Source organism: Paramormyrops kingsleyae, chromosome 22 (assembly GCF_048594095.1).
Source record: "Paramormyrops kingsleyae isolate MSU_618 chromosome 22, PKINGS_0.4, whole genome shotgun sequence".
NCBI classification, from domain to species: domain Eukaryota; kingdom Metazoa; phylum Chordata; class Actinopteri; order Osteoglossiformes; family Mormyridae; genus Paramormyrops; species Paramormyrops kingsleyae.
In genome coordinates, this window is record NC_132818.1 from 6,800,851 (window position 1) to 6,812,970 (window position 12,120).

Sequence of the window (12,120 nt, forward strand, 5' to 3'; positions counted from 1 at the left end):
ACCACGATCTGAGATATGAGCATAATTAAAGTCGTGGGCGTTATGCGTTTTATTGGCTTCATTAATGGTGCCAACGGGACGGTTTTGTAGTAAGATGCTTTACCGGCTTGTCACATTAACATATATAGAAACAGATTTTTAACTTCAGAATATTAAATGTTGTCAGGCTGCGCTACAAATTTGTGTCAATCACCAACAAGCAGGTGACAGGCGGAGAGGCATCACCTTCACCTGACGCTTTAAAATGAAAAGCAGAAAAGCTGCATTTGTTTGTGGGTAAGCGAAGGGGTGAATTTCCAGTGAACGCAATCCCCCTCCTCTTTTTCAGCAGCAGAGATAAGATGGCCACCTCCTCCTCCAATGTGGAAGAAGATGAGAGTCTAAAGGGCTGCGAGATTTTCGTGCAGAAGCATAACATCCAGCAGATCCTGAAGGAGTGCATCGTGAACCTGTGTATAGCCAAGCCCGATTGTCCCTTGAAGTTCCTGCGGGAGCATTTCGAGAAGCTGGAGAAGGTGGGCGCCGTGCTGCGGCTCCGTCGGTCCGTCCGTGCGCGATGCGCCTCTGCCTGTTCTCACGTCGTCTGTGCTGGGGCTCACGTTTGTTTACTTGAAGTGTTAAAATTAACTGTTGCCTTTTTTTAAGCTGTTTTATGTGTAAGCCATGTCTTCCGATTCACTGAGGCTGTTTGCTGTATTTTAAGCATTTAAGCGAATGTGAAATGCAGACAAAAAAATATTTTCATATTTTATTAGTGCAGTTGTCAAGAATATTTTCCTGCACGTTTGAAGATGCAACAATTACTAACATCTATTGAAACGTGTCCCTCTCCTTTGTGAATATTTTTTTCTTTTAATTTTGTTGTTCTGAATTTATAACAGCTGCTCCTTAAGGTATCAGAGACTCTGCACATGCTGCCTGTTGCAGTGTGTGTGTGTGTGTGTGTGTGTGTGTGTTTGTTTTTAATGCCACTTGAGCTGCTCATCGATCTGGAGGTGTGTGACAGTCTTTTGACTGTGACTTTGGAGTGTATAATGCTGAAGTGAGGGACTGATTTGAGCAATGGAACAGTCTCAGATGTGCTATATATATATATATATATATATATATATATATATATATATATATATATATATAGGATTATTTATTTAATGATGACAATGTATATCATTGCTGGCCAGGTTGACATCAAGGATGGTTGTGTGATTTTAAAAATATACATGTATATTTTAAATGCATGGTTTACTGGGGGGTGGTGATTATTTTATCTGGGTACCTTTAATCATGGAGCTGAGAGCTTTGGGCACGACGCACACACAGGACAAATGGGGAGGGGGGCCAGCAGCACTGCAGGTGCACCTATAAAAGGTCCTCTGTTTCCCCTGTGTCCACAGGGGGGTATGCGGTGCGTGGGGGGGTGGGACAGGCACAGTGTGGGATCAGCATGACACCAACGTGACTCTGCTCGTGGGCACAGATGTCGAAATTAAGGACAGCTCTCCTTTGCCCTGCACAAACAGGGAGCTGGGGCGGGGGGGACCTTTAAATCAGGACGGAGGGATTAAATAAGCATGGGGGGGCTTAACTGAGCCTGCCACTCATTTGGTTTTAAATGTAATTGTTTTATTATCTTAAAATGCTGTGGAAGATGATTTGCCCTTGTGCTGGGTGACCGGTCACTTTCAGCATCGAGCTGTTTGCATTGCAGGGTTCTTCATTACCTCCACGACAGACAGAGAACTGCTCATGAAGGTATTTAGATAAAGGGGTTCCCAAACCCTGGTCTGCGGACTGGTACCAGACCTTGGCCAGTATTCCACCAAAATGCGGAACACTGGGCGTGGAGTTCAGATATGTTGCTATATTCCGTATATTACAGATTGCCACAAAATGAAAAATAAAATGCAGTGTATTTCCATATATATTGCAAATTTACCCCCCAGCCTCCTGCTATACCAGTCTATGAAATGTCTGTACGCCGCGAATCCGTGCGCAGGCGTCATAAGGCCGGGAACTCCGAATTTAGCTGCTTCTTTTTTTGAACATGTTTTAGACAGTTTTAGTCTGATTAAAAATAAAAGGCATCCAGCTTCCTGCCGCTTATCCTGCTTTGGGGTGTGTGTGTGTGTCTGTGAGCACAGGAGAAGGGTCCAGCCTAAATTGGATGCCAGTCTATAGCAGGGCACATGTGCTGTCACTCACCATGACGTAGGTCTTTACTGGGCTTCAGCCCCCCTGAAAAGTCGTGTCTCTGTATCCCTTCAGCGATGTCATCCTGCGGGCTGACCCATCCTAAGGGTCGATTGCTAGACTTGCCTCTGCATTGTGGGCGGTTTAGAGCCATCGGTCAGCCTACCTGCATGGGCAGAAGGTGCAATCTTCACACTCGCAGAGAGGGGGGGGGGGGTACCCTAATCCCCAGCCCTGGATGCTTCGCACACACAGCCGTCGAGTGACGGAGGAGCATCATGCTACTGCGGCGAATGTCGCAGCCTTAAAATGCTGCCTGTCGCCATGGTTACTAATGCTAAGCCAATCGACAAGTACGATGCTGGTTTTGTTGTTGTTTTTCGGCTTGTCAGGACCGAGCCGGGCAGACGGTGTGCTGGTGTGCGACCGAGTGAAGGTAACCGCAGGATACAAATACTAATCCATGCCCACCCCCCCACCCCCGCATGTCCAAGGACGGCACTGTGGAATGAGCTTTGATCCTCCGCTCCTTATCCCCCACATGTGATTCTAGACAACGGCCTGTTTGAGTGGCAATCTGGCCTCGGGATTCAGTGCCGTGAGCAGCGTGGTCACGCCGGTCACGCCGATGCTGAGATGGGTATCACAGCCACATGTGCTGGGGGGGGGTCATGGGGGGGTGTCCTGTTGCTCAGGGGATCCCCACAGTTTGGAGGCCGCAGACCGTTAGCCGCAGGGGTGTCTGTGCTGGGAGTTATGTGGCAGTGCACCATGGCTGTTGTACGGATCATATTGACTGACTCTCCATTGGTGAATTTGCTCTCTCTCTCCCGCTCGCCCCCGCTCTGTCCCTTTCTCTCTCTCTGTTTTGACCTTAGCCTTTGGCTTGGGGGGGCAGGGGGGGGTCATGGTTCCATAGAAGTGATGACTCTTACTTCCCATCTTAAATTACACTATGATTTTCCCTCGCCAGCCGGACTCTTCTGGCCCAGTGGGATGGTACCGGCTGTTGGACGCGTAGGTCCCTGGTGCCGAGATGCGCGGCGCGTGGCCCCGTGTGCTGGGGGGGCATGATTTTAAACCCCCCCCCCCCCCCCACAAGGGGGTTTAAATCACGCTCTGCAGTGAGTCACTGTGTTTTGACATTTAATCCTTGCTCAGATCTGTCCTGCATTGGCACCCGGGCCCCATACCGGCCTTCTTCCCTTTCTCTTTCCTCCGTTCCCTTTCTCCTCTGTCTGCTCTTTCACTCACTCTGTCACTGCAGCAGATGGACCCTTTTGGGACTTAAACCAATAGCCTCCAGGAAACCTGGTACTTGATTGGCTGTGTAGAATGAGCCAGGCCTTTTGTACAGAGAGGAACCTTTCAAATAATCATACATCGAAAAATGAAAACATAAAAAATATAGTTCATAACCGTCGCCTTCCCTCCCTCTCTCCCCCCCCCCGGCTGTCTAGTGACGTGGGTTTCGACCTGCTCACCCCCCCCGGAGCCAAATACGTTAGCGTAACCTAGGTGACAGGGTATCGCCCAGCCTCTCCAGGAGCTCCTCTCTGTCCGACTGTCTGGCAGCCCCGCGCAGCCACATCCGGAACAGCCTCTCCCGATTCACCGCCCGTCACGACGGCGGTTTAGAACGAGATCAACGTGTTTCCGTGTTGAGGTCCGCTGGCGTGGAAGTAAAATACTCTTTGAAATGAATTCCTGGTGACTGAGATAAAGAAAAAGGCATTCTGGATGATAATGTGAATCTGCTGCATCTTATAGAAGCTTAAAAGCATCAGTCACACGTGGATAAGAGGCTTCATGCTGAGTCTTTGGTCCCCCTTCCGATCAGAGAAATGAGCCACGATAAGCTCCGTCACGTAGCCCTTCTCGCTCAGATGCACGCGTGCGCTCCGCTTTGATTATTATTTTTTTTAATTTATGCCTTTGGTGTGCATCCCTGCTGTTTTACCCACCCCTCCCTTTATTGGACGGCATTAGGGAAGTGCTTTCATTTTCTGTTGTGTGATTGGACGAGACACCCAGATGAGTGTGGTCATGTGATCGCCAGGAGCTCTCGGAGTGGATGACCTGGTCTAGAATGGGCTGCTTCTACTGGTTAATTCATCTGGGGCTGATTCCTGTCGGAGTCAGCGTGAGACTGCAGAGCATTAAGGGTTTCTGATCTCTGTTAAAGCCGGGCATCGCCGTAGCCGGCAGCTGAGCCCACCGGAGGCACTGAGTGCGGCCGGACGCTGCCGGTGCAGCGGCGTATCTGAGTCGTCCTCTGGAGGAAGCACATCGCTCCTGGCGCCTGTGCCTGCTGATGCCCCCATGGTACAATGCGCAGGCCCTGCTTCTCCGGTGATGCGGCGCTGGACGTGCATCTGCGCATGATTTGAGGGCCGTACAGCCTTCTAGAGAAGCAGCACTGGGGTGATTATTAAAGGTGGCGTTATAACAGTCAGTCTCCGGACACCTGATGTGCTTCAGCTCTGCATTATGGGGGGGTGGGGGGGGTGCAGCCCAGCGGTAGGGTCACTTGGACACTCAGCCTGTGCCCCCTACCTGCCCTCATTTTAGAGGCCCCCGTGTCTCTCTCCCAGTGACAGTACTGTGGATATCCTACCCCCCAGCAGGGGGCACTGACCCCCTCTCTTAGGGCTTTGCAATCTGGGGAGGATTGTGTGCTAGTAATGCCGTGTGTGTGTCTATGCGTGTCCGCGTGTGCGTATGTGTGTGCGTGTGTGCACGCATGTTTGTGTGTTTGCATGTGTGTGTGCCTGCGTATGTATATGTATGTGTGTGCACACGTGTGTGTGTGTGTGTGTGTGTGTGCACTCATGTTTGTGTGTGTGCATGTGTGCGTGCGCATGCATGTTTGTGTGTGTGTGTGTGTGTGCGTACGTATGTGTGTGTGTGCACATGTGTGTGTGTGTGTGTGCGTGTTGAAGGCTGGTGGCTTGGTGCTATGTTGTTGGTCACGGGTCCCAGTCCTTCCTCTCCGGGTTAATCAGGAAGCACCTGCGGTCGCACCAGGGTAATATCCCATCATGCACTGTGTCACCCCAGCCCCTTGCCCTTCATGTGCACTTTTCCCGATCCCTGCTCGTGTCTGTCTCCTCTTTTCTCCCTTCCCTCCATCCCTGGCTTTCTCAGCTCTGGTCATAAGAATCACAGCTGGGAATCCCAATAATCCCAATAATCCCAAACACTGGTTTAATATGAAGTAAGTACCGGGAGCCTGTAGCATTTTACACTCTTCCATCCTCCTGCCTCCAGTCCGACCCGCTTGATGTTCCTGATATGCAATCGTTAGTCAGTAAGAGTTCTGCAGTGAATTGCATGCACCAGAAAAGCAGCAGGAGGTCCTGCAGTGGCCCCCAGGTTCTTCTGGGGGCTTCGGCTGCGGGTTTGAGGGCGGCTGGAGCAGTTCCCATCTCTGGCGCGTCAGCCAGGTTGCTGCTCATCTTCCTGCAGTCAGTACTGGAGGTTTAGTTCCTCTTGGGTTCCTGCGGGTGCCAGTCACAAGGGCAGGCAGATGCGGACGCTAAACATGACGGATCACTCTGCTCCGTCAGGGAAAGTTCACCCTCTGATTCTGTCAACATCATTGATTACGGATTGAGGAACCTCTCTTCTCTTTGTGCAACCCCACTTGACCTTTGCCCTGTAGTAGCTCTTTGTCTGTGTTGTGGTTTCGCAGATATCGGCGTCCCCTTGTTGCATTTCTGTGTTTCAGGGATAAGCTGGTTTCGCATTATAAAGCAGAGAGAGAGTTTGTGCGTGTGTGTGTGTGTGTGTGTGTGTGTGTGTGTGTGTGGAGGACATCACGGCCTTTCCTAGGGATGTGTGCTCTTTGACCTTGTGACACACTCAGGCCCAGGCGCATAACAGGAATCGTTCAATCGTTGCGGGGACTCTAAGGCCCAAATGAGCCAAACTCAGCAGTTGTACTTTACAGTCACTTCCTGGCTTTTAGTTAAAAACAGAAGCGAATGCTGTGGGGACGTGTCCACTCTGCTTTTGCTGACGAGACGGCTAATGCCCAAGGCCAGGCCAGCAGTTGTGGGCTCGCTGCACCGTGACGTTCAAGGTGACTTCCACTACCTGCCGTTGAGGGGGGTGGGGGGGTGGTGGTTGTACCGCCCTTCTGTAGGGGGTTTAACCCGATAGGCTGTCAGTTACACACCCTGCCCTGTGGATGATGACAGTGTGGGATCCGAAGGTGACGTGATGAGGAGGCCGTTAATTAAACGAGGTCCACAGGCGACTCTGTCTGTGGGGCCGTTTAGCTTAGCTGCTGTTAGCACTGTGTTATCGTGCAGTTCGCCCGTCTTAATTCCCTTACAGTGTCCCTGCTGCACGTGTGCACACTCCGTGTCATTTCCTCATGACTTTGCACTCCAGCAGAGAAGTGTAACGATGCCCCGTTGTCATGGCAACCAAGGAAGCAAACGCGTGTGTTTGTGCGCAATCAGAGTGAGAGAGTGTGTGGGGGGAGAGAGGGAGAGAGAGAGAGAAAGAGAGAGAGAGGGACTGGTGCAGGACGCGGTGAGGGAAGCGGGATCTTCCCATACTCTTCCTTCATCCTTTATTCATTCATCCTTCTCCTGTCAGTGTTTCTGTCAGCAGGGCGAGCGGGTGATCTCAGACGTCTGCACGCGTGCGTCCTCACGCTCAGCTGCACGCACGGTGGGCGCATACGCACACGTGCCCCCCTACGGCGAGCTACATGCCCCGGGCCGCCGGGATGGCGGGCGGCCCGGCCGGTGCGTAGCTCTGACGGGGCGGCCCACCTCGGCGGGGAGTGACTGGGCCGGGCGAGCATGGTAAAGCTGCCGTCGATTCTGCCACGGACTAGTGCAGCGGGCTTCGCTCGGGCGTCGATGAGAGCGCCGTCGGTGCATGTCGCCGTTTTCGGGCTGCATGCGTTTGTCTGGTGTGTCTCGGAGGTGGGGTGCGCCGTGACATAGTGAAGCCTGTGCGGCTCGGTGGGCTCTGGACGTGCCGCGTGTGACTTCTGTGCCAGGGGTGTGTTACAGGCAGCGAGTCGTCATATTCAGGCAGCGCAGTCACCACGGCAGAGCACCTGCCCCGAGGGGGGTGGGGGGGGGGGCTGGGGGGTGCAGCTGGCTGAAAGGCAGGGAAGGGCGATCGAACGGGCTGCGTTGCTGAGGCGGTGATTCGGGCTGCGCCAGCTGTAGCCCCCGCCGCTGACGCTGTCGGCCCGGTGAGTGTGGTCACATGTTTTCTGTCACATGCAAATGGGAAAGTGGTTAAACTGGAAACATTTAGACTCGTAAGCAGCACTTTTATAGCTCGTTCGCACTAATTAGCTTTGTGTACTCAGCTTCCTGTTTAAGCTTCACCTGAGGGTTTTTTTTTTTTTTTTAACTCTCAGCCTTTTTTTTTGTAAAACATTTTGGTGTAGAGTTTCACAGTACTGTCCACCTTTTCACCCTCATAATGGAATCTGTGATGGGCTGCGACTCCATCCCGGGCTATTCCCTGCCTCGCATCTGTTGTTTCCAAGATGGGCTCTAGACCCCCGTGACTCTTTATAGCACAAGTGGTATTAAAGATGAATGAGTGACTGAATGACTGAACAATTGCTTAATTATGCTGCCTGTTTCATTTGAAACCTGTCGGATTGGTAGAGTTTATTACAGTGGAATATCAAACGCACGGCAAAGTGCTTGGGTCCCAGCCCATACTGCACCACCAAAGCCTGCAACCAGCCAAATGATCTGTTCAAGAAGAGATTCTGTTTATTTCATGTATGTACCAAAGATTCAGATGTTTACCATGGTATTACCGCTCACCGCAGGGGTCAGAAGCTCCTTATGCATTTGTTTTCAACACAGTGGCATGTGTCTACTTTTGCTTTATTGTTTTTTTTTATTTTATTCCCATCACAGGAAGAATGCAAACAGATCCTGGCGCGCCAGAAGTCCAACTCGCAGTCAGACTCCCACGACGACGAGGTGTCCCCGCCCCCCCCGAACCCAGTGGTGAAGGCCCGGCGCCGGCGTGGTGGAGTCAGCGCCGAGGTTTATACAGAAGAGGATGCTGTCAGCTACGTCAGAAAGGTAGGCTGAGCCGAGCGCAAGCCGGACGAACGCCGTCATTTCAATTGCTAAATGAACCCAGAGCAGAGCCTTGAGGAACACCTCAATTGAAGAGAAAATTCCCAAAATGCACTCAGTCTATTTTTTGGGTCTTTTTGAGATGAGACCACCAATTTCAGGGTTCCTTCTCATATGTTACAGTATCAGGAACCAAAACTCACTCAATCTTCATGTAATGCAACAAAGAACTTTAGTTAAATTTGCTCAGAAAGTTCACGGAAATGGTACTTTCTTTCAAACTGAGTGTGTTTTGTAAATTTCCTCTTCAAGTAATGAGCATTGAGTGGGGAGATGAGATATAACAGGAAAGCAATTTTTAGTTTTGGGAACGAGGTGTCAAACCACCTAGTAATCCTCAGAGTTTGCTCGTTTTGGAGTAAAATGCCTTAAATGTAATACGAGTATAGACGTGAACCCAGAGCAGGACAGTGAACCCATCTTCTGAGTTGTTATTCCTCATGCACTGGGTTTGTTCGGCGGGATGTGGTCGTGCTCATTAAAATGTGATTAACATGACACTGGCCTAATTAGTTTATAACGAGCCATGGATACCCAAATTGCAGTTCGGTAACAGCAGATGAAGAATGAGGTGGAGGCTGACTTCACACACACACACACACACACACACACACACACACACACACACACACAGGTTAGTAATTATATCTTTGTGGGGGCTCTCCATTGATTTCTATGGGGAGAACTCTAATCCCAACATGATGACCTTAACCCCTACCCAGCCCTAACCTTAACCGTAAGTAACCAAACAAAATACGAGACTTTTGGCATTTTTACTTTTTTTAATTGCTTTCACAGATCTTTGTGGGGACTCTGGATTCATCTCTACGGGCAAAATTCTAATCTCAGCTATGACAGGCAGAACCCCTACTTAGCCCAAACCTTCACCATAAGTAACCAAATAAAATAAATAAAAGAATTTTGACATTACTAGTTATTAGTATTCACAGATTTTTATAAAATTGAGTTTTACATTGTGAGGACCTCAAAAATGTTCCCCAAACTAAGAAGTAACAGATTTTGCCACATTGTGGGGTCATTTGATAATTGAAATGTAATTGAAATGCCTTCAGATGCCAGTTCCATTCGTGTCTTTATTCCTTCGAGTCTCTGCATTAATTTGAATATTAATTGAATATCGGCGGCGTCACTAAGAGCTGCATTGCTGATTCAGGGCTGCGGATTGTCACTCTGTCTGTGGTCTGTGTAGAAATCGGTTCCAGTCTCCTGTTCGGTGTAGCTGCAGAGTCAGTAGCTGGCAACCCAAATTCTCCCGAATAGCTTGGGAGATGTTCACCGTTGCGGCGGCGCAACATTTTCTGTCAGTTGGGCTGTGACGGGGGCTGCATATTTAATCAGTCGGCCCCCCACCCAACCCATGCCCAGCAGCCCAGCCCGCAGAGGTCAGCGGTACAGCACTGCAGTGATCTGAAGGTGGAACACTTACTTCACGGGCTGACTGGCACCAGGGTGTGTTGCCACATCTTTCCGTCACATATCGCCGGATTCTGACAGCCTGCATCGCAGGCCGCTATGCTTCCGGTCTTTTCCCTTTTTTCGTACCGTGTGCCTGCCCATATACAGTGCAGATATACTGGTTGTATAAAGGTGACCTCAGGTTCTGCCTGATGGCCCAGAAGAGTCCTTTCAGGATTTATGCGAGGGCAGATGAGTTTCCCGGGTGGTTGGGGGCTCTTGTCCAACACCATTATTTCAGCTTATGCTTGATGGAGGCACATACACACACACACACACACACACACACACGCACACACATGCACGCTAACCGTGGAGGGCTTATTGAGCAGGCCGCCACCACAGGACCTTCTCTGATATATAAATATACATATTTCTATGCACCCCGGGCTTCTTCGTGGTGAGACATCTGTTGCTGCAGCTTAATTAAAGCCTGACTGCACCCTGCTGTCGTTCTGAAGCCAACATGCCCTCCCCCATCTTTTCATTCAGTCCCCCCCCCCAACATTGCCCTCCCCCATCTTTTCATTCAGTCCCCCCCCCCCCTCAGAATGTCGCTCTTAATATCCTAATATGCAGGCTGGGCCGGACCTCTGTAGTTGCCTCCTGGGTGGGGGGGGGGGGGGGGTTTGCAGTGTGTTTAATCTACCTCCCAATCTTGAAATCTTCCATATGAGTGGGTGGGGGGAGCAGATCGGCTGATTGCATGCGGAGCTGCTCAACACAGTGACAGATTGTCTCAGAACTCCTTGTTTCCTGTGAGCCGCCACTTATACTCGGTACATACGGCCGTCACATGCTGGGTACATACAGCCGTCACGTGCTGGGTACATACAGCCGTCACGTGCTGGGTACATACAGCCGTCACGTGCTGGGTACATACAGCCGTCACGTGCTGGGTACATACAGCCGTCACATGCTGAGTACATACAGCCGTCACATGCTGGGTACATACAGCCGTCACATGCTGGGTACATATAGCCGTCACATGCTCACAAAGCATGCAGCTCCATAGGTAGAGGGGCCACTGATACTCCCAGTGTGTGTGTCTGTGTCTGTATCTGTGTGTTTCTGTGTCTGTGTGTTTGTGCATGTTTGTGGATTAGGTTTATATTACATTGCGTTTTCCTCATAGAATGGAGAGTCCCCACAAAGATTTAATTACAAACCTGTGTGTGTTTGTGTCTGTGTGTGTATGTAAGGTAGAGCCCCCGTGCTCCTCAGAAGCCCCCATGACCTTTCTATCTGCAGGTGATCCCCAAGGACTACAAGACCATGACGGCTCTGGCCAAGGCCATATCCAAGAACGTGCTCTTCGCTCATCTCGACGACAACGAGAGGAGGTAGGCCGTCCACTCCGCTCACAGGGTCACCATGGCTCTTTCCGGAAGAGGTGAATAACAGCTGCTCGCAGTCCTGAGCTATCTTCTGGAAAGAAGTCTGCTTTCTCAAGGAATGTGGGAGTCTGTGTGGGCTTTTGACTTTATGACCACAGTAAGACCCAGCGTCCATACTTATGGTCGGGGCGGTAGAGGGGTGGGGCAGGGTGCTCACAGATGGGCAGGGAGGGGGCACTGTTGTGAAAACACTGTCGCCAATTTCCCTGGTAACTGGGGAGGCAGAGACAGATAGGCATATGGTCTGATGATGTGAAGTGCCTGTCGAGCGGCTGGCTGGGGAATCGCGTGACATGGAATGCAGCGGTTCGGTTTACTTTTTATTATTTGAGGGACTGATGAGTGTCAGGGATGTTGCCACGGCGACACAGCAATGCAGACCCCTCGACCCCCCGACCCCCCGGAACTGACTGAACCACGGTGCCAGGCTGTGGGAAACACCGCTCAGGTGTGTCCATCTGCGGAGGAGTCCAGTTTCACCGCTGAGGAGAATCCATTTGTGCAGCTGAGCACAGCATGGAGGGAAGAGCCAGGAGCCGCCTAGAGAAGGGGGAGGTGGGGGAGGCCTGGGGGCGGGGGGGGGGGGGGGGGCGGAGGGGGTCATGTGGAAGCTTCCCAGAAAAAAAAGCAATTTTTTCCCATCCTTTCGTCAGCTGACAATTTACCGCACGGGTTGGGTTGCGAGGCGCTGCCCCCGCCGGCAGATTACAGCGGCGGATTCCATCGCCGTGGCGATATCGAGCACCTCGCCTGCTTGGTAAAAGCGGGCACCAGCCGGTGGGGCTTCTTGAGCACGGCAGAGCGTGGCGAACCTGCACCGCGACTCCAGATGGGTGTAAAAAGAAACGAAAAACACAGGAGCTGCGGTAAATTGGTACTTCCTGGGCATCGACCTGTATCTCGCCAGACGTGGACAGGTG

At 51.2% G+C, this 12,120-nt stretch overlaps 1 protein-coding gene across 2 annotated transcripts in view; it reads left to right on the forward strand.

The window, feature by feature from the left end:
* Positions 1 to 341: 341 nt before the first annotated feature.
* prkar1b (protein kinase, cAMP-dependent, regulatory, type I, beta) overlaps positions 342 to 12,120 on the forward strand; it is a 43,518-nt gene continuing 31,739 nt past the window's right edge. Inside the window, exons 1-3 of one of the 2 annotated variants that reach the window (XM_023810619.2) lie at positions 342 to 515; positions 8,100 to 8,270; positions 11,055 to 11,146. In XM_023810619.2, the coding sequence (XP_023666387.1) occupies positions 342 to 515; positions 8,100 to 8,270; positions 11,055 to 11,146 (437 nt within the window). Of the gene's footprint in view, positions 516 to 6,717; positions 7,011 to 8,099; positions 8,271 to 11,054; positions 11,147 to 12,120 lie in introns of those variants that run through there. The other variant, XM_023810620.2, reaches the window with a different exon arrangement.